Source organism: Ovis canadensis, chromosome 11 (assembly GCF_042477335.2).
Source record: "Ovis canadensis isolate MfBH-ARS-UI-01 breed Bighorn chromosome 11, ARS-UI_OviCan_v2, whole genome shotgun sequence".
Lineage (NCBI taxonomy): Eukaryota > Metazoa > Chordata > Mammalia > Artiodactyla > Bovidae > Ovis > Ovis canadensis.
This window is the reverse complement of record NC_091255.1, coordinates 42,617,131-42,638,888: the sequence shown is the minus strand read 5'-3', so window position 1 is coordinate 42,638,888 and position 21,758 is coordinate 42,617,131. Positions and strand designations below refer to the sequence as shown.

Below are 21,758 nucleotides of genomic sequence, written 5' to 3'. Positions count from 1 at the left end.
ATTCTTTTACTGTATTTATTTTGAGTTCATGGGCCCAGGTCATGAGCAGCGAATTCACCAGAGCTCAGGCCTCTGAGCGTCCCGGGTTGTATGGCGGCGCCATCCGCATAGACACCCAGCCTCTCCTTAAGCCAGGCCCACCGAGGCTGCCCTCATCCTGGATGCTGCTGGACCTCAAAGCCCAGCTCCTGCCCCAGCTCCCCACCTGGTCTGCAGTGACCCCTGCTTCCTGAAGCCCTGGTCTGGGCAGAACCTGGGCCTCAACAAATACAGCAGATGCAGCTGTGTCTTCTAGGGGGCCATGTCCAGGGCTGCCCCCTTGGAGTGCATCCGTCCCATGGGGCCAGTGGCAAAGAGCAGCTGCCTCCATTCCTCCCACCCCTGCCCTCCTTCCTCTGGACCTTGCCTCTACCCTGCCCTCCTCACTAAATGTCTGCAGTGGACAGGGGTGTTGGAGGCCTGTGGAGCCCAGAGTCTTCAAAGGACAGCTGAGAAGTCGCTTTCCACCAGGGTCTGTCCAGCAAGTCCAAGCCACCAGTACACTGGGCCCTGGCCCCCTCCCCAGTAGCCAGCCCTTGGGGCTTTGAATGGAGGGACAGGCAGGCCCAGCCTGTGGTTCCTTGGCTTCAGGCCCCACTTGGGTGGAGCCCGAGTCTTCAGCCCTCCTGGGGCAGGGCATTGGTGTTTGGGTTGGACGGGTCCTGCTGGCCATCCTGTGATGTCAGAGGCCAGTGGAGGCCCTGGAGCCCCCCAGACTTGTGGGCACTGCACGTGGCAGTGGTTCCAGGGCACTGGGCCCATCCCAGTTAGCATGAAGCTCCAAAGGCCAGCCAGACAGTCAAGACACCCATGCTCCTGTCCAAAGCCCTGTATTGGGGGCGCCAGTGTCCTCTCTCCACATGCCTGGTGGACGGCGGGTCCACTGACTCAGCCCCTGGGCCCACTCCGGTCACAGGTGCACCGGCTGGACGTAGCTCCGCGGGAAGAAGCCGATCCGCCCAGAGAGCCGGCCCCGCCACCAGCAGGGGTCAAGGTGCTCCAGGACCTCAATGATATCACCGTGACGGAAGCTGAGCTGGGAAGGATCCTGGGCCGAGTAGTCAAACTGGGCCTGGGCGAAGCAGGCCCGGGGCGGCTGCGAGGGAGGAGACGATCAGTGGGCCTTCAGGAGATCCCGGCTGGGCTGTCCCCACGGAAGCGCCAAGAGGAGGCAGAGTTGGGATTGAACCCAGCTCTGTGTCCAGGTTCAGATGACAGCTATCCCCCCACCCTACCCCGCCACGGGCCTCCCGCTGCCCACTCCCTGCACATCTGCAGCACAGACCCTGCATCTCCACAGGGTCTGTCCTGGCAGCCCAGCTGGGATCACATGGCCAGCAATCAAGGGACCAAGTCCTGGGCCTCAGCATGGGACTCTGGTTAGATACCTGCGCGTCTTGGGGGCTCTCTCCTGAGCTTTTGACTCCAGGCCCCAGACCTACGGGAACAGGCCTTTAAACTGTAGAGTGATGTGTGGCTATGAGCAGTCTGCTGCCGTTGCCTTTGGCCAGGCTTTGAGGCAAAGGATGTCACTTTGCACACTTCCGTCTTGCCGGCTGGGCTCTAGTCCCACCTGTGCCCCAGTGGCTGTAGGTGAGCCCCTGACCTCTGTGGGACTTGGTTGTCCCCTGCGAGTGGCTGCTGGATGAGAGCTCCCCTCCGGGCACGTCAGCCCGGCGCCGTGATATCACACCCAGCACCCTGGACCTGCCTGCCCACCAGGCACTCTGCTCCCAGCCTGCAGAATCTGATCTGGGCAGGTGATAGGATCATGGACAGGCTGTAATCAGCGGTTCTATGCCCAGGACAGAGGAGGCAGCCTGGGTCCCAGGGGCCGGGCCTGCTCTGCAGTCGCCTCGCAAGGTGGGTGACCTCAGAGCCAGGCAGTGGGTGTGGGAGAGCCCTCAGGGAGCCCCCAGCTCCCTCGTGGCCCCCTCACACTTTCTAAGGGCAGAGCTGGCCTGGGCAGTAGACCCTCTGGGGGACCCATCCCTGAGACTGAGCTCTGAGTGGGCCAGGCACTAAGTGTGCTGATGGAAGGAGGGTGCATAAGGCGGGGGAGGGGGGTCCTCTGAAAACACTGTTTACTCTCCTGTCAGCTCCCAGGGCTCATCCTACTGGCCCCAGGGGAAACTGAGGCCCACGGGAGGGATGAACTGGCCCTAAGCTCACGCCTGGCCAGGAGCGGGGGTTGAGGGGCTAGGAACAGGGAGGACTGGAGCAGCAGCCTGCAGCCCCCTCTCCCTCCCCCACAGAACCCAAGCTCACTAGGCTGTGCAACGTCCCGACCTCTAGCCCCAGGCCTTGCTGACACCCCGTCCCAAGGAAAACAGTATGTCAGGTCTAATAACCCCGCTGGCTGGTTTCATCACCCTAATGAGACTGAGATCAGCTCCCAGGGCCCCTTGATGAAAGAGCCGGCTGACAAATTGCTGTTATTGTGAGAACAAGGGGTGGCTAGACCCCCTCCACCAGGCCAGGACCTGGCCCATGGGCACCCTCTGCCTCACCTCCCAACCCCAGGCCAGCTGCTGGCAAGCAGAAGCCAGTGCTGACCCCACCTGGCAGGCGGCCTGGGACGAGTCCCGTTGCTCCCTGCGCCTCAGCTTCCTACTTGTGAGGTGCAGGCTCCCAGGAGGCTCAGCAGGTGGCATACTTTCACTCACTAAACACGCAACTACTGGACACCTACTGTGTGCCATGCACAGCTTCTGGCGGAGAATAAGCCAGGCTCTGCTTGCCCAGCAGTTTCTACCCGCCCTTCCCGCCTCTCCTGTGCCCCAACTCCTCTTGCCTCACGGCAACCCCCAGGACAGAACTGGAGAAGCTGTGCTAGACCCTTCTGCCACCCCCCAACCCCACCCACCTTGGGCAGGGGCTCCTCGTCCTGCAAGAAGACCTGCCGCTTCTTGGCGATGGTGGTGGTCCGGTAGAAGGCGACCAGCTCGTTAAGGGAGTTGAACTTCTCCTCCCACAGGTAGTACTTCCCTGAGGGCTCACGTAGCACCTTGAAATGCTGAACCTGGTCCCCGTAGCTGGGGGAGAGGCCATCTCAGACAGCTGCTCGGATGGGCCCTCCCCCTGCCCCCGGAACCTGGCCTTTTCCTCTCCAGGTGAGGACCGAGTCAGGAGGAGACAAGGTGGGGAAGGGGTCCCAGGCCCCACCAACGGGCTCCATGCAAGGCACAGGGAATCTCCTGGCTGTGGAGTGTGGAGTTAAGGATGCGGAGCCTGGATCAGGACACTTTTTTGCTCTGTGACCTTAGGCAAATCACCTACTTTCTCTGAACCTCGGTTTCCTCATAGTAACACCTCCCTTTTGGGTGAGTGCTCATTTATTGGCAATATTGCATGGTTCCTCTGAGAGAGGTGAGTTGACAGCACCTCTTCTCTCCAACATCCCCTCAGCCTTAACTCTCTTTTCCCTCCCCAACCTCATCCCCTCCCAGCTCTCACAGTCCCTCGAGGGGCGAGTCCTAAGACCATCCTGACTTAGACCAAAGCCTGCCAGTGTGCAAGAGGTTCAGGCTGTGGGATACTTCCTATCCACCCTCACCCCCCCTTAAGAACCTCCCATGGCTCCCCATGGCCCTTGGCCCTCGGGATAAAATCCTAAAACCTTGATCTCAAGGTCTGGCTCTGATGACCTGTCCAGCCTCAGTTTTCTTCAAATACACTCTGATGTGATCAACGTACCCCTTTCTCTTCTCCCTCCCTTTACCCAGCCTTGCATCCCAACTGCACTATATCCCACCCCTCTGCCCAGCGCCTTCCAACTGAAGGGATGGCTTGCCTCTCCCAGACTGGCCACAGGGCAGAGGGACATGACGGTCCCTCGCCGTGCTTGGCCTATCCCACGCCAGGAGGGGCCGCACAAGCCTGGGCAGCCCGAGCTCCTGCAGTGCTGCCGTCCGAGTGCTTCCATGGCCTGGACCGGAGCTCGGCGTCCATCCCCCAGCTGCCTATCCCTGTCTGAGCTCACTTCCTCCACCTGTCAGCCCCAGGCCTGGCGTGCTGCCTTGTTAAAGGTAAGATGTGAGATTTAAGACAGAGATTTGTTCCGTTCTGTCTCTCTGGGCTTGGGGGAGGGGGAATCCTCCCGCCCCGCCCAAGGCAAGGATCCCAACCACGTGTAACCTCCCTCTCCACTTTCAAGCATGCCTCCAGACCTCTGCTACATTATTTCTTCCAAGTTCTTCTTCAGTCAAATTCTTATTCATGCTTCAAAGCCTGGGTAACATGGCCCAAGCTCTGTGAGCTGCGTCAGATGCCCTCCGTCAGAGTCAGGGGACTCCTTGTCTTCCTCAGCCCTGTGCAGCCTGCCTGCAACCCACTGCTCACAGATACCCAAAGGCAGGAAGGCAGGAGTCGGCCCAGGCATAGCCCAGTTGGGAGAGGATCTGGTCAGGGACACTGTGGGGCAGCCCAGGGCATCCATGCTCACTGGCTGTTTCATTCCCAGACCCCGCTGACACCCCGCAACCCCCGCTGGCTCTGAGCCGTAGTCCCAGACCCTCTAACACACGTCACTCTGAGGGCAGCCAGCTGCACCTGCAGAACTGAGGCCAGAAAATGCTGGAGGCCCTGTGACCAGCCAGAGCCATCACACTGGCCCAAGACAAAGCCGCTCGTGTGCCGTCAGCAAGCATTGTTCCCAGGTGACTAAGCACCTGTGCTGTCGGCTGTAAGACATGTGTGTCCACTTCCTGGGATGGGAGGAGGGCAGGCGGGCGAGCAGGCACCTCCCTCCTGTCCGGCCTGCTGCAGCCTTGGTTCTTGACTCCCTTGTGCCCTGTCCCGGAGAGCCTGGGGTTCTCCCGGCCCCTGGACTGTGGCCGTGGTGCTGGGGAGGCAGAGGCCCTAATTCAGTGCCATCTCTGAAGAGGAGCTGGGGGTGTATTCAGCAGCTGTCCTCCGGGTGAGGGGCGGAGGAGGGTGTAGGGATTTTGAGGAGACCTCAGCTCTAAGTGAGCACAGTTTTGAACACTCTGGTGTTTGAAGGTTACCTTCAGTCACCCGGGCATCACCCAGAATGGAGCATTTCCCTGATCATACCCAGGGGAGGGGCGAGACCTGGGAGGGGGCAAAGGACCCAGAAGTTCTAGAACCTTATTGCTGTTGTTCAATTGCTAAGTTGAGTCCAACTCTTTGCAACCCCGGGGACTGCAGTGTGCCAGGCTCCTCTGTCCTCTACTATCTCCCAGAGTTTGCTCAAATTCATCAGCCTGACAACTGGCAGATTCTCAAACCTGGGAAGCTCTCGTGGTCCAGTCCCCAGCCTGTGCATGGCTCAAGATGGGATAGCAGGGCCCAGAGGGGAGAGGAGCCCGCCCACGGCTGGAGGCAGCAGGTCTGCTGTGTCTGTGAGCAGGCGTGACCCTCCTCTGAGCCAGCCCCTGGCCTAACGAGTGACCGACCCTCTTCCATGTGACAGGGCTGAGGACCTAGCAGATGGGCAGGCTCTCTCTCCCTGCCATCCTGTCTCCTACCTCCCCAGGCCCGAGTCTAAGTCCAGATGGCCCCAGAGCTAGGAGGGGTGGCCCTGCTGGGTGAGCCCTCCCGAGCTGGAGGGGGCACCAAGCCTGGTGTATGTGTGTGATGTCTGGGCCTGGTGTCTCTCCATCACACCTGGATGTGTGCGTGTCTCTCTCTGCTCTGGGAGGCCGGCCATGTGCATCCGTCTCTGAGCAGCCATGGGTGTGTGTATCCCTGTTTGTGACCCCCACGCCCACCTACCCAGGGGGGTGAGGGCTGGGCCGGGCCCCTGGGCTGTCAGGAAAGTCTAAAGGATGAAGTCAGGCCTGATGCTAGCTGCCGCTGGTCCTGCCCAGCAGGTTTTTCTGGCCTGGTGGCGGCATTAGCCAGGGTGACAGTGGGCCAGGGTGGATAAACAAGGCTGGGGTAAGGTGTCAGGATCCCCAGGACCCCCCAGTTAGGGCTTGGAGACCAGGTTGGTGGCCTGGTGGATGCCAGGTTGCTGACTGCCTACTGGGTGATTTCTGATAAGGCATGGCCCTTGTGTAGACTCAGTCTTCCCATCTATGAAAAAGGAGGGGGTGGATGACTTGTTCTGCACCAGATGTGAGATAGAATCAAACTGACCTTGGAAAGAGAGTGGAGAGAGAACCCCCAACACCAGGTTTTCAGCCTCAGGGAAGGAGAGTGGAAGGGCAGACCTGGTCTTTCAGGTCATGGGGGTGTCAATGGGCGCTAGTTCTGCTGTTTCTGGCTGTGTGACCTCAGGCAAGTTACTGTACGTTTCTGAGCCTTTGTTTCTTCACTTGCACACCAGGCTTCTGGGGTCACTTCCTCCCTGTCTTTGCCTGCATAAAACTATGCTTTCCTCCAATTCTTTCTGCTTCATTTTCCAAGAGCCTTTTTCATCTTCCAAGAGTCTATATAATTTACTAATTGTTTAATAAATTATACATACACATCTCCTCATACATACATGTATAAAATTATCAGTTGCCCCAGTGGAACCTGAGCCTAAAGGACAGGGAGCTTTGTTCAGTTGTTGGCAGCTGAGTCTCTGAAACTGGGCATGGGACCTGGTGCACAGTAGGGGCTCAGCAACCAGAGGGGCAGAGCAAACAGGTTGGGACCCCAGGCACCTGAGCCTGAAAAGAAGCAAGCATCTTCCTAGTCTCACTGGGGAACAAACTGCTTCCAACCAAGGAGCCCACCGCAGCCTGTATCAGAGTGGGGGCAAAAGTTACACAGCCAGGCCGTGCGCCCCTGCCCTGGCCCGCAGGCCGCCAGCTCAGACATGCTCCCAGAGGTGGGGGTGGGGGGTGACCGCCCTCTGTAAACTCGTAAAGGGCACCCAGCTGTGGCCACCGTCGCTCCGGGAGGCAGAGCAAGGCCTGTAAACCCCACCTCTGACAGCTTTATGAGGCTTGGCGAGAGCGGGCGGGAGATGCCACTCGTGTAGGATCAGAGGTCCCGGGAGCCCTGTCAGTGAGGTGGAAATGCTCTTGCACATGCATCTGTGTAGTCATCACCCAGAAGGGTGGCTGTCGGGTCACTGGACTTCACGACGTCCTGGCTACTGTCTCCATGGTGGAGATAAGGATGTCGCAGCCGAGGAGGATGGGATCTGCTGAGGTTACACAGGGGGAGAGCTGGGCTGCTCACCCCCACATGGCCACTGGCCTTTCTCTAACAGGCTGGGGCCATGGGGCTGGGGCCAGGAGGCACTGTGTGGTCCTAGGAGAGTTGACATGGCAATGGCAACTATAGCTGGCTTTGGGGATTGTTATTGTTCATGTCGCTAAGTCATATCTGACTCTCTGCGACCCCATGGACAGTAGCCCACCAGGCTTCTCTGTCGGTGGAATTTCCCAGGCAAGAACACTGGAGTGGGTTGCCATTTCCTTCTCCAGGGGTTCTTCCCCACCCAGTGATCGAGCCCGTGCCTTCTGCACTGGCAGACGAGTTCTTTACTGCTGAGCCACCGGGGAAGCCAACACTTGGCAGCATACTCAGCCCCTTACATCAATGTTCACCTCACAGACGAGGAAACAGACCAGGTACCTTGCCCAGGGTTACACAGCTGATATTCTTGCTCAAAAGCCACTCTCCTAGCACAGATTCCCTGAGTCTGTTTCCTGCTCTGAGGTCTGCCTGGTGGTCCTCCAAGGGCCCTGAAAGGCCGCCTGACAGAGCATGGACCAGAATAGGGGCAGGACCCAGGATCCTGGCCCTGGGGGATGCAACTGAGGCTGGAGGGCGCCACCTTGTGGTGCTGTGTACACACCACAACCCGGGCACCCAGGGTTCTGGCTCTGAGCTAGGGGAGAGGGCTTGGGCAGGATGCCTGGGGTGGAGCAGAGGGGACAGTGTGTGTGCGGGGATTTCTCTGAGGGACACTCCAGGCCCCTTTCCCAGACGGCACTGGTGCTGGCTCCCTAAAACTGTTCATCCCCCTCCTGCTCAGACAGACAAACTGCTCTCCAAGCCCACCTTATCTGCCCCACCCCTGGTCTTCACACTTGCTGTTCCCTGGGCCTGGCATCCCCTGTCCTTTTTGTGCACCAAACTCCTACTCATGCCTCAGGGCCCAGCTCAGATGTCATCTCCTCCAGCCTGTGGAATGTCTGCTGCCATCGAACTTCCCTCGATCAGGCATCGTGGAGGCCCCAGTCCCTCACTCTCTGAGGGACTCCTCCCCTGTCCTACACACACACACCCCAAAGGTTGAGCTGGCTGGCCTGACCCCGTGCCTGGGGTGGCGGGTCTGCATGCCCAGGGAGGCTCCAGGAGAGGGCAGGGTGCCAGGGCACCCATGGCGGAAGTTCAGGCCATGGGATCCACTCTCAGGGGAGAGGGAGGCAGGTAGAAGCTCAGTTCAGGCTGCAGAGGTGGCCAAAGAAGGCCCCTGTGCCCTCCTTTGCGGTGACCTTGAAGCTGATTCCTGGAGCGAGGCCAGACCAGCCCGCCTGGCGGGCGCCTCTCCCAGGAGATACTGGGCCCTGGGAGCTGGCACAGGGAAAACTGCCACTTCCTGTTCCTCGGGGGACCCACTGGCCTCAGGGGCTGGGCTGTGGAGGGAGGGGCAAGCCAGGGGGCTCCAGACGCTCAGGGCCAAGAACTGGGGTCTCACCACCCCTGAGGCTCAGAGAGGAGAGCCCTCGCCTTGGATCAGGAGCTCAGCCTGTTCCCAGGGGAAACGGAAGTGATAAAAGCCAAGGCTGGTGACAAAGCCTGGAGAGGGGCGGGTGAGGGCTGTGACCCCTGATGGGGGACCACCATCCCCAGCAGCCCTCCTGACCCCGACTAGGAGAAGCCCACTTGCTGGGCTCCAGTGTGCCAACCACACACCACCACAAGCTCTGTACAGAACAGATAGGAAAGGCCTCCCCTGGGGCACATTTCTGCAAGCAGGAGCCTCATGGCCAGCCTGCTGGGAGACATGAGCTCTTCCCTCCTCTGAGCCTGGTGCCCCATCAGAAGCCATCAAAGCCATCAACATAGGTATGTTTATCCATTGGAAAATCAGCCAGCCATTGGCTGTGACACATTCAAGTCCTAGAAGACTGGTGCCATCCAGCACACTGAGGCCACACTGCCCACAGCCACCCACCCATCCCATCCAGCTACGTGCCCAGTGCCCTCAGCAACCCTGATGGTGGTATTATTGGTGGTCCCAGTTCACGGGCACATGGCACCTCCCTGACCCTCCAGCCCCATCCCAGTGCTAATACCAGAGGCTCCGCCTGGCTCTTTCCAGGCCCCCCCTTGATCCCAGCCATCCTCCTCCTCGGTAGCCCAAGGGATCCACTTCCTTCCCCTAGTGGGGATGCTCCGTGGGGGCCTGTTGTTCTGGGGGAACCCGCCCCCTGGTTGGGACCTATCAGGCCATTCTCTCTGGATTTGACACCCCTCCCCCCACTGGCTTTGCCCAGTCACCCCAGGGGCTTTCCATTTGCTGTTCCCTCTGCCTGGAAGCTCTCCTCCCAGTCCTCACTCCCGAGGCCCCGGACAGCCTGCACCGCAGCTGCAGATCTCTGCTCAAACCTGAGGCCATCAGCCCCTGCCACCTGGCTCCTGCTGTGTTCGTTTCTCTCCTTGTTCAAGGTCTGTCTCCCCGACTAAGACACAAACCCTGAAGGACAGCAACTTTGTTTTTTCCCTGTTGCTTCCTGAGTCCCTGACGCTGCCCGGCACACTGCACACAACTCAGCAACTAGTCCTTGAATTGCTGCTCCCACATCCCCCTGTTTCAGGTGCAGAAGAGGCAGGACAGAGACAAGCAGGGCCCGACCCCCTCCCCGGTTCCTGCCCCTCCTTCCACCTGGACTCCTTATTGCCCCATTGTGACTTCTGGTTTCAGGTTCTGCTCTGCCCAGAGGCTGCTACCCTGCTTCAGTGGCAGCCACTGTTCTAACGGCTCTCGATAGAATGACTCATTTGCTCCTCGCAATAACTCATTTTACACGTGAGGAAACAGGTACAGAGAGGTTAAGTGACATGCCCAAAGTCACACAGACAGGAAACGGCTGAGCTGGAACGTGAACCTAAGCACTCTGGCCCCAGGGTCCATCCTCTTGACTGCGTAGCACAAGGGGGACCCTGTTCAGAGCACACCCTGGACACCTACCCTGGGGGGCCTGCTGCTCTCCCCCTGCAGCCTTGTCATATCAGCTTCCCCTGGTGACTTGCTGCTCATGGAAAAATGGCTGACACTTTGGCCTGGCATGGGAGGACTCCCAGTCAGCCTCCAATCCTCACTGCCCAGGGCCACTCCCTGCAGTCACCTCACACCCAGACGATCATTTGCTTCCAGGGGTCTGTCGTTCCCTCCCCGCTCCAAGGGCCTGTCCTTGCCCACCCTCCTCCGCGTATTCGGGTCAGAACTCACTTCACAGAGACAGAGAACTCCCCTGGGGAGCTCTCGCTCTCCCGGATCAGGAAGGCTCCTGGGTGGTTTCGCTTCCTCAGAATCTCTTCCGCCAGCTGCCGGGAGATCCGGCCCGAGTACCACCTGCAGAGAGGGCAACGTGAGGGCAGGGGCCGGCACCCATCACAGCCAGGTCCTCCCAGCAGTCCTGGACACAGGAGGTGCGACTGCACCCACTTTACAGACTATCAACCTAAGGCCCGGAGAGGCAGAAGTCATGTACCCAAGGTCACAGATGGTGGCAGACAGGAGCTGTACCTAGTCCCAGCATTCTGCCTCCCGAGCACAAGCCTTTGCCAACACACCAAACAAACACACGGGGCTTCCCAGGTGGCGCTAGTAGTAAAGAACCCACCTGCCAATGCTGGAGACGCAAGAGTCTCGGGTTCGATCCCTGGGTTGGGAAGATTCCCTGGAGGAGGGCATGGCAACCCACTCCAGTATTCTCACCTGGAGAATCCCAGGGCTTAGCAAGCTACAGTTCACGGGGTCACAAAGAGTCAGACACAACTGAGTGACTTAACATGAGCACAGACTCAGGCAAACACACACCTCAGTGAACTCTGACCCAGCCACCCCGACCTGGGCTTTTACATTTCCTATTGTAGGTTCTTAAAAGTGAAAAAATATTTTAAAGATGACCAGAGAGAAACGGGTTTCCCTGGTGGCTCAGATGGTAAAGAATCTGCCTATAATGCAAGAGACCCAGGTTCAGTCCCTGGGTAGGAAAGATTCTCTGGAGAAGGAAATGGCAAACCACTCCAGTATTCTTGGTCTGGAGAATTCCATGGACAGAGAGAGCCTAGTTGGCTACAATCTGTGGGATTGTGAACAGTCAAACACAATTTATTTTGTCTTTTTTTCAGTCAGACACAATTTCGCGAGTAAACCACCACCAAAGAGAAATATTGCTCTGGCGAGGAAGAGTCTCTCCCTGTACCCGTTTCACAGATGCACAGACTGAGGCCACTTGGACTTTTCCTCACAGGTTCAAGTCCCTCTTCCTTCTGACCAAACAGAACTGGGTATATAGAAGGTTCCTTGTAAATGCACCAGGCAGTCTGGCAGAGTCTGGCTCTTTGGGAATCACCTACCCTCAGAGGGCCCAGGTGATCTCCAGCTGGCTTCTCAGCCCCAGGGTTTTAGTCCACTCTTGATGTTCACATGGGGAAACCAAAGCCCAGTGTGGCCGGAATCTCACCGTGAGACCTTGGCGCCCCGAGGCCGCCAAGCCTCCCTTCCCTGAGCCGTTTCCCTTCTCCCCTTCCTGAGTCTGAGCGCCAGGGCGGATACGAGGCGGGAATTTCCTGTCATGTCAGGATTTGACAGAGAGCTCTGCAAGCCCAGCACAGGGGCTCAGGTGCAGGCAGACAGGGTCCTGCCTGTAGCCCCACCTGCCCCTCCCCTGCCTGCCATGTGTGAGTGCTGACAGCTCCTCCGAGGGCTTTTTACTGATGTGCCCGGCCTGTGTGTGGGCAGGTTGGGCCCCCAATGTCTCAGGTGGTGACCGAGGGGAGCAGGACAGGCACCTTGCTCAGCTCATGGCGTTGGCACTCTGGTTCCAACCAGAAGGAGCAGTTTCAAGTCTCCTCCCCACCGTCCACCCCAAAATAAAATCCTGGTCCTGACATTGTGTTCTAGACACCACTCCTGGGAGCCCATACCCCCAAAGTGAGCTTCTAGCCCACAACTGCCCCCATGCTAGGGGGTGAGGAGGCCTGGGCCCATCTCATGGTGGGTTTTCCTGGAGTGGAGGCGGTGGAAGTGGCGGCCAAGGGTGGGGCTCCAGGCTGCCTCTTAGAGCTCAGCCTGGGTCTCTGGGAGTCCCGGAGGAACCTCCAGGCTGGAGGCTGAGCTGGGACGTGGAGGGCCCGGGGCTTGGGGGTGCCCGGAACGGAGCTCCTCCGGGAAGCCCCCAGCAGGAACAGGTGTAGGTGCTGCCACGGGGGAGCAGGGGTCCAGTGGGGCCCCATGTGGGCGTTTCCCGACCCCGGTGTCTCTGAAGAACCCACAAAACCCCACAGGAGGCGTCTGTGTGTGGGCGGCCGTCACCCTCAAAGGCTTTTGCAACCGCAGTCTTGAGGAGGCTGCCCAGCCCCCTCCTGGTCCTCAGTGGCTCAAAGGACAGGATGGGAGAAACCAGCCTCCCCATCCTGACACCCCCAGAACCCACCTCACTCCTCACTTAGCCCCCATTTTACTGATGTGGAAACAGGCCCAAGAAGGAGCAGAGGTCCTCTCCCAAGATTTGCCCGGCAAATTTCCCCAACTTCGTCCTGGTGGGCATAGCCCAGGCCCACAGTACCTGAGGCAAACCTCCCTCCGTCTCTGACCCTGGACAGGCCACTCGTCTCTGTGCCACCATCTCCTGGCCCACAAGACACTGACGAGAGCACGCAGCTCGCAGGGCCCTTGGGAGGACGAGGGCACCGCCACCTGCAGGGGTTTACCGCCACTGCTCCAACCTTCACCCATGCGGACCCCACCTCCCCCACCGTTAGCTGGTCTGCCCACACTCCTGGCAAACTTCTACTCTACCTCCCCGGCCCAGCAGACCATGCACTCCTAGACCCCCACACAACGGGGTCAGACCCTCGATGGACCCTGCCTGTGATGCCCAGAGGCCCTGGGAGTAGATGGCCTCCATCACACCTGCCCCAGGCTCCCTGGGCTGCAGGGTGGTGGTGGTGATCAGGGCCCCCCCGAGAACCCTGCCCTGCCACGTCCTGCACTGGAGCCCCAAGGGCTGAGTCAGTAGCTGGCTGGACTTTCCCCACTGCTATTTCAGAGCCAGGGCAAGGGTGAAGTTAGCCCAGAACGCACCTGGACCTGGCCTCAGTCAGGTGGGGGAAATGCCCTTGGTCCCTGATCTGTCCCAGGGACCCCAGGGCCATCAGACATGGAACCTTCCACGGCTGCTACCCACCCTGCTGGAGACTGGCTTCAACCACCATATTGCACCAAAGGGCATGGCCCTGAAATCCATCAGCTTTTCTTTCCTTCTGAGTAAACCAAAGCCTCTACTTGGGTTTCTCAGCGGCCTCCAACCTCCTAGGCTCGCAGCCTTCGCTGGGCCACAGCCTCCACCTGGAGGCTCCCACTTCCACTGTGCCTTTCACTGACCTGGCACTGGCTGGTGGCCCTGGCAGGTTCTCTCCATCTGTCTCCCTTTAAGGAAATCAAGGTCACACAGCCCAGAGACCTTGCAGGCCTGGAGTCCAGGCTATAGGATCTGTCGTGGGGTGGGAGTGCTTGGAGCCCAGACAGGGGAGCTAGGTGGGTAGAGGCCTTGCCCAACACAGGAAGCCGGAGGTGGTGGCAGCTTTGGAAAGAACTCGAAGACAGATAAAGAGGAAACAGCCTCCAGGCCCCACCCTGGCCCTGCACCTTGCTCTCCTTTCACCCCACAACCACACACATGTCACACCTCCCAGCCTGCCCCCTCTAGCCTTCCCAGCCCTGTCACCTGCCTCCGCATCAGATGTAGGACCCCCATCCACGCTGAAACCCATCCGTGGCTCCTCCCACCCTCCACCCAGGCTCTGAGGCCCCGCTGGCAGGCCCACAGCCAGGGTTTCTTATTGCCCCTCTCCCAGGAATGCCCTTTTCTGACTCTACGCAGCTAACTCCTACACACATCCTTCAAAACCTCAGTTTGTCACCTCTTCCGAGAAGGCCTCCCTGGTTAGTTATCTCAGTGCTGACTGCCTTCTCTTGTCATTCTTTCTTTACCTCCTGTCTCTCCCTGGGACATGGTGCTCTGACCCGAGCATCTCAACACATGTCTCCAGCATCACCCGGGCTGGGTCCCTGGGGCCATAGCCAGTGTTTGGTGAATGACTGTGTCTCAAGGCTACTTCAGCCTTCACTCCACGCATATCCACTTGGTTTTTCACAGATTCTTGACCACTTAGACCTGTCCCGGGGCTGAGACTAGGGCATTCAACGTTGAAGGCCTGACCAGGGACTTCCCTGGGCCAGCAGTTCCCAGGCCTGGGGTTGCCTGGGCCCCACACCTGACTCCTGCTCTGCCCTGTCCCAGCCTACCTGGCCAGTGTCCAGCTCCCCCCACTCCCCTGCTCCAGTGGCAGGGCCCTCAGGGCTGCCTCTTTCCTGCCCCTCTCCTCCCTGGCCCCTCACCCCCACCCCCGCACAGGCTCCTAGGACCCCCCACGAGGGGAGCCTTGGCCCTCCTTGGACTGCAGACAGAGAAACAAGATCAGAGAGAGCCAGGGCCTGCCTGAGGCCACGCCGCAGCCGGTGGGCCCACCGTTGAGTGCCCAGGCCCCGTCTTCTCCAGGGCCCAGTTGCTCTCTGGTGTCCCAGGTCCTCGGTGTTGTGGCCTGGACTGGCCCAGACTACCACCACTTGGGACAAGTCATCACACCTCTGTCCCCCACTTCTGCTCAGGGTACAGACAGGGGGCTCCAGACTGATGGAGGGAGGCTGGGGTGAGGCCTTGCAGGTCACTCTGTCTGGGCCAGGCTGGGAGGGGACATTTGGCAGCGGGGCAGGGGGCCTGTGGATGTGGGGGAGCTACTCACGGGTGGGGCTTGACGCGGATGTAGTTCTTAGGGACAAACCCCTCGGCACCCCGCAGCTCGGCCTTGTACCAATTCTGGTCATCCTCCATGTTCAGGATCTGTGGGCAGGAGAGACATGGCTCCTGGTCACCCAGGAGTGTTGGCTTCCCTTGCTGAGGGGCCCCCTTCCCAGCCCCAGGGCCCGCTTCCCAGAGGAAGGTGAGGTCACTGGCCCCACCCAGTGTGATTCCATGATCTTCCCTGCCCCGTTTTTTTGGAGGGGGGCCTGCCCACAGGTCATAGAGGAGGATTTGGTTTGTGAGCTGAGCTCGGGGGGCTGGAGCTGGATATCCAAGTGCTGCCACCCAGACCCCCAGCACCCCGTGGGGTTAGGGCAGACCCCGCAGCCCCTTGGTCCCTGAGCTGTGGCCCTGGGCATGGGGCCCATGGTACTACTCGACACCTCCGCTGACCCGGGGGGGGAGTCTGAGGAACCCCTCCAAGTGGTGGTCACCTGGGGTCACCCACATTTACAAACCCACAAGTCTGAACTCAGGGGTGACGGTTGGGTTGGGGGCTCAGACCCTGGGGAGCAAACGGGAGGTATTTGGGCTGAGATGAGGCTCGGGTCACAGGTTTCACGTCGCCCTGCAGGTGGCCCGAGGGGAACTGAAACCCCAGTGTAGGTGGGAGCCACTGTGGGTGGCGGCGGGACGCTGGGCTCCCTCCCCTGTTGCTGGGCTGGCTCGCCACGGCCACCCCTTCTCACCCCGGCCCCTGGGGCTGCTGTCATCAAAAGCTATTTCACAGAGGAGGGCACAGGCCCAGAGAGGAGGTGAGCAGGACCCCCTCACTCTTCACGCCAGTCCCCCTTCATTCTGTCTCTGGACCCTGCCCAAGGGCCGTCTTTCCTGTCCATCCTAGAGCAGGTCCACGTATCAGCTCCAACCCGGTGGGGATGCTTGGTTGAGACAAAAAATCAGACACAGTTGAGCCGCCCAAGCAGAGGCCCCGTGGGAGCGAGGGCTGGGGCAGCAGCTCGTCTGACCGCCTGGCCCGCCGAGCCCCCTCCTTCCTGTCTCCACTGTCTGGGCCGGGCTAGCGTCCCCAGGGACAGCCGGAAGCAGGTGGCTGACTCAGGAAAACTTTTGCTGAAAACCAAACAACACAAAACAAACCCCCTCTCCCCGACTCCAGCTTAGTGGGAAGATCAGGGCTTATGGGACACAGATTCAGTGAAGGTTCCCGGGAGCCTTGGGCTCTAGAGCAGTCTGCCTGCCTCTAACTCTCTCTGCAGCCTTGGCATAAAACAGGCGCAGCCTACACGGCATGTGGTGGTGTTTTGTGACCTACAAAGTCCTGTGTGGACATGAGGCTGTAACACGTCTTGTCTATCCCAGTTTTGTTTGTTTTCCTGTCATCTCCACTCCAGGGAAAGACTCAGAAATGTTCTGATGGGTTGCAGTAGCTGAGGTCTTGCTGTCAACATTGCTCAAAGCCCCCAGACCCTCTGAGATACAGGAATTGCCAACCCTCCCTGGTGATGCTCCCACTTTGGCCTGCCCCCAGATTGGCCCCTTCTCCTGGGTGCTGTCCTGTGCCACTATCCCCTGGCCAGCGTGGTCACTGAGCACCTCCTGCAGGGCAGGCTCTGTGTCCAGCCCAGTGACACAGCAGGGAGCAGGAGATCCCGCTTTAGTAGGCAGAGGCAGAGGGAGAAACAGGAAACAGACAAATAAACAAGATAATTTAATGCAGTGGGGAGTGTTCGCAAAACATACGTCAGGAAGACGTAGATGCCTGGTTGGGGCAGGGGATTGTCCACAGGGCTGGGAGAGTGGGCAAGAAAGGCATCTCTGAGGAGGTGACTGACATGTGAGCTGAGGCCCGAATTATAGGAAAGGCTGGACATGAGATGTGGGGAACAGTGTCCATGGCCGAAGGAATAGCCAGTGTAAAGGCCTTGAGGTGGGAGCGAGCTGTCCTTGGAGCAGAAAGGAAAGCTGTGTGACTGCAGCTAAGGCAGGGGCCAGGCCGTGAGGTGCACAGGGAGGGCGAGACCTGGACGTTATCGTACTCTGGTGGGAGTGAGGAGGCTCTTCAGATTTTTATTTTCAAAACCAAGACAAGTGGGCTTCCCCTGTGGCTCAGTGGTAAAGAACCCACCTGCCAATGCAGGAGACTCAGGTTCGATCCCTGATCCAGGAAGATCCCACACGCCACAGAGCACCCCAACTATTGAGCCTGTGCCCTACAGCCCGCGAGCTGTAAGCACAGAAGCCCCCGCGCCCCAGAGCCTGTGCTCAGCAACCAGAGAAGCTGCAGCAATGCGAGGCCCAAGCACAGCAACCAGACAGTAGCCCCTGTTCCCGGAACTAGAGAAAGCCCACGCAGCAACAAAGACCCAGCGCAGCCAATAAATAAATAAAATTATTTACAAAAACAAACAAGAGAAACCATTGAGGGCCACTGGGGGAAGGTCAGGCTCTGGGTTGTGGCTGTTGTGTGGAGACCAGGCTGTGGACTGGAGGGAGGGATGTGAGGAGCTGGGCCCAGGTGAGCGGTGATGGGGCCCTGGACTGGGGTGACTGAGATGTGGTCAGATTAGGGATGGTTTAGGGGGAGCTGCTGACAGGCTGGCTCTGAGATGCAGAGAAAGCAGCCAAGACCACCCCCAAATTCTGGGCCTGGGTGCTGGTGGGTGGGTGTGGCTGCCGGGTGCTATGGAACAGCTGCGGGGGCAGGTGGGGAGCAGAGGGCTGGCTGTGTCCAACCTGGGGCGCACCGGCCGTCCCCGTGGAGGTGCTGAGGCCGTGGGCGCCCTGAGTCTGGGTTCTGGGGGCCAGGCTGTTGATAAAGAGGTAGAGGTAAGCCAGCACCCACATCTTTCCTCTAGCCAGGAGAGCCAGGTACTGTGCACCCAAAGCAGCCTGCTCCTGGAATGGAGCTATGTTTTAGGGAAGTGACATTTGGGGCTTCTTGTCCAGAGGGTCGTCTAAGAGCAGAGCTCTTAGACTGGAAGAACAGCGTCCTGCCAGCTCCCAGGGCCTGGGATCTGCCTGTCCACTGGGTGCTCACAGCTGGTGCTCTGGAAACACGCTCGTGAATGGACACCCTGCATGCTCAGTCACCAAATGGGCGTTGGAGAGAGAGCAGGGCTGCCGGGCTGCAGGGCTGTAGGGCTGTTGCGTCGAACTTTTGCAGTTACAGAAATCGGACTCCAGACCACGTGAGGTGGGGGAGGCACTTTGAGTGCAAAATTTTAGGGAGCTCCGAGGATGTCACGAATCAACGTAAATAGTATTTTAAGAGAATATGTTAAAAAATCAAAATCAATGCTAAAAATTTTCATGCTGTCAGTAGTTAATGATAATGTATCCATATCAGTCTATTAAAGTAACAAATGAACCAAGTTGATACTTTAAAATGTTACCACAGGAGAGGGTGTGCATGGGTGAGAGTGGGCGTGTGGTGTCAGATGCGACTCCCTCTGCACTATCCTCTCGATTTTTCTGTAAACCTCAAACTGTTCTAAAAATTAGACTGTTTAAAATTTAATGCAAAAAAAAAAATCCATCAAAACCTTAAATCAAGGCAGAATTTGACCTGGCACCTGCACCACCGTGAGGAAGGGCCCTGTCTGACCCTGGAAGGCCCACTTGCTCATCCCTGTCCCTCAGGGAAAGGCAGGGGCATGAACAAGGAGGTGGGACTTGCTGATGGCCCGCCTCCCAGGACCAAGGACTAACTCCTCAGGACATTCTGGTGTTTTCTCCTAGGCACGAATCCGGTGCCTCTAAGAGGCTTAGCTTTCCCTTTCTCACCTGCAGAATGTCAGTTTCCCATCCCTTAAACTCAAATCTACTGAGTACGTGTGAGTTGGCTCTCTGTGTATATTCCTCTGTATTCTGCCTTTTTGCCACTTCATGTTGCCTCATGAGCATTTTTGAGTTGTTAAATGACCCCTCCCCAGATGGCGTTTTTAGGGACTGTGTGATATTTTATGCCATCGTGGAGCACGGAGCTAGGCTGAATCCACGCTGCAGACTCACTCACACCCCCACCCCCGCTGGGTGCATCTCCTCCTTCACTCTCCTCCCCCGCCTCTTCTCTGAGTGGTTGGGTCCTGCTCACCCTTCAGATCTCAGCTGAGGTGTCACTTCTTTTGAGAGACTGCCCAGACCGCCGCCCCCCCCCCCCCCAGTCTAAAGCTGTCCCCCTGCCCCTCCCACCCTCTGCATTCCATCTTCCCGGGTGATTGCTTCCATCCATCTGTCACCTCCTGGCATGACTCACCCTCTGGAATGTCAGGTTTGGGAGGACAGGGATTGGGCTTTGTCCACTGCCTGTGGCCTCAGCACTCAGGACAATGCTCCACAGGGCAGCAAGGGTTTGTTGCATGAAAGAAGGAAAAGGCAGCCCCTCCCATGGCCTGTCATGCCTTGAGAGGTCCCCTCCTGGGTCTTGGCTAACATCTTAATCCCGCCTTCCTTCCTCTGACACCCCGTGTTTTGCTGAGGGCCTGCCCCGTGCTGGCACTGGTTTATGTCCCTGCCCTCAGGAGCCCGGGTTAGAAGCAAACACAGCAGGAGATGCCAGCGCTCCAGCCAGGGTTAGTGGGAACTCGGCCAGTCTCTGGGTGGGTAGTGAGCCCAGGCATCCAGGAGGGAAGGGGGTGTCATAGTTTTCACAGTGATTCCCTTGGGGGACCCCACAGATCCTTCCCCGCCACACTGCCCATCACAGGTCTCAGGTGAAAAGCACTGACCGACCACCCCATTCCAAATTCCTCGTGATTCCACTTTCTCCCAAGCCCCGGAGTCTGGAACTAGAGACCCAAACTCTCTCAGACTGGCTAACAAGGCCTGTGAGCTGGACCTAGATCTCAGAGTCTCCTGCACTGGCCTGTTGGTCCTGGTGCCAGCCTTCCCTGCCCTCAAGTAACCACACGTCTTCAGGTCAACACCCCCTGCAGGCCACCCAGGGGGCCAAGGGCCAGCATCCCAGCACAGATAAGGGGGAACTTCCTCAAAATGATGTGGTCTTAGAACTGTCAGCTTCTCGCCCCAGCCCAGGTTCAGGGTTCACATTCGACCCCACACTGAGCAAGTCATGGTGCCTGGGGGCCTTTCTTAGTCACCTGCAAAATGGGGCCGCAGCAGTTTAAGCGGACGTTGGAGCACACTGCCAAGCTCAGACCTGGCTCCATACATGGTCAGCCTACGGGAGGTGCTGTCCCTTCTGAGGCCTGAAGCTTGGGGCGGCGCGGAGCGGGGCCCCGGCTCAGACTGGAAGGATGGCCGGTCTCATGCCTACCAAGCCGGCGTGGAGCCTGGGGCCCACGGAGCTTCCTGAGCAGGACTTGATGGCAGCTCCAGCGCCCAAATTGTGCCAGACACTCCCAAATCAGGGCCCTGAGCTCCGCTTCCAGATGCAGGCATGTAAGCAGGGACACTTCCCTAGAGAGAGAGCCTGGAAACCCCTCTGCCCTGGAGGGTATGTGCTCCTCACAGAGGTTCCACGAGGGGGCTGCGTAGCGTTGAGGCTCATCTCACCTGGGGGTAGGCCCATGTAGACCCTTAGTCACAGTTGTTTTATCCCCGATAGGTTAGTGTGTGTACTTAATTCCCAAGACCTTCTCTCTGTCTCGGTCTCTTTGCCTCTCTCTCTCTAACTCATTTCAAATTCTTTCCTGGGAAACTGGGTGTTGAATCAGCCCCTGCCACTAACTACGCTGAATTCTCAGAATGGCTCCTAAAGGAGGGAGCACTAACTAACTCTCCATTTCTCAGATGGGAAAACTGAGGATCTGAGGCAGAAGGTGGCTTGTCCAGAGTCACGTAGCCAATGGCTGGAGAAGCTGGGCCTATCTTCCTCCAGAGACTAGACTCTATTAGAAGGGCCATCAGGGCCCTGATTTTAAGCACCCCCCATACCACATAGGCACAGCTCGGCCAGCCCTGGCCACCCTACCTTGAGCGTGTCCCCCTTGTTGAAGCCCAGCTCGTCACTCTCCGTGGCCTGGAAGCTGTACAGGGCCACAGACTCCATACCGCCGTCCCCAAGCCCCGGCAGCTGGGCTGCTAGCAGGGCCGGCAGCTTCCTGCTTCCTCCGCAGTTGAGGACCAGCTTCCTTTGTTTTGAGAGCGTGTTTGTGCTTTTGAAGCTGAGACCGAGACTTCCCCTGACGGAGAAACAGGAAGCAGAGATGTCCCAGACAGGAGGTGTGAGCCACAGGCCCCTCTCAGACTCCAGGGCGTCCCCCAGCAGCCCTGGGAGTGGGTCCTCCTCCTGCACCCACCTTACAGATGATAAAACCGAGTCTCCACAGCAGCAAGGATGCTGAACTTGTGGTCGCAGCCACTCCCACTCATTTACCAATCCATCCACCACAGTTTCTAAACTCTGATGCCCCCTGTGACCCACTATTGACCCGAAGCTCCTGGCCCAACCACCAGGGCCTTCCCTGTTACTCCTCCCCACCCCACCTCTCCAGACTCATTCTTTGTTACTCCCCTTCCCTCTGAACAAACCTGGACTGCAGCCACAGCAGGGGGAACACCTCACATGTCCAAGTCACCCCCCAGCCTTTCCACACACATGGCCTCTCTTCCCCTTTCTCTTCCCAGGAGACTCCTATTCATCCATCAATACCCAGCTCAGAAGGCGCCTCTTCTGGTTTAAACACTGGGCACCTTCAGTGGAATGGTGAGCCTAAGGTCCAAAAAGGACTGAAAATAAGTGTGGACCTTTGCTTAGGTTTGCTGTGGGTGGTGAGATAGGTGTGGCAATTC

At 58.6% G+C, this 21,758-nt stretch overlaps 1 protein-coding gene across 1 annotated transcript; it reads right to left on the bottom strand.

Annotated features, from left to right (window-relative positions):
- Nucleotide 1: 1 nt before the first annotated feature.
- Nucleotides 2-21,293, bottom strand: GRAP (GRB2 related adaptor protein). Its single transcript, XM_069542959.1, has 6 exons — nt 21,266-21,293; nt 20,938-21,148; nt 14,986-15,083; nt 10,403-10,525; nt 2,906-3,074; nt 2-1,135 (listed from the first exon to the last, which is right to left on the bottom strand). Exons 2-6 carry the CDS (start codon nt 21,013-21,015, stop codon nt 950-952), a joined length of 654 nt encoding a protein of 217 aa, XP_069399060.1. The 5' UTR covers nt 21,016-21,148; nt 21,266-21,293; the 3' UTR covers nt 2-949.
- Nucleotides 21,294-21,758: the final 465 nt, after the last annotated feature.

Bases quoted from the DNA above. Each gene is read 5' to 3' on its own strand.
- GRAP (XM_069542959.1), bottom strand. From the start codon at position 21,015: ATGGAGTCTGTGGCCCTGTACAGCTTCCAGGCCACGGAGAGTGACGAG. The intron at 15,084-20,937 runs GTAGGGTGGCCA...TCCTGCCCACAG, and splicing joins ACAAGGGGGACACGCTCAAG to ATCCTGAACATGGAGGATGA. The intron at 3,075-10,402 runs GTGAGTTCTGAC...CCTCTCCCCCAG, and splicing joins GAGTTCTCTGTCTCTGTGAA to CTACGGGGACCAGGTTCAGC.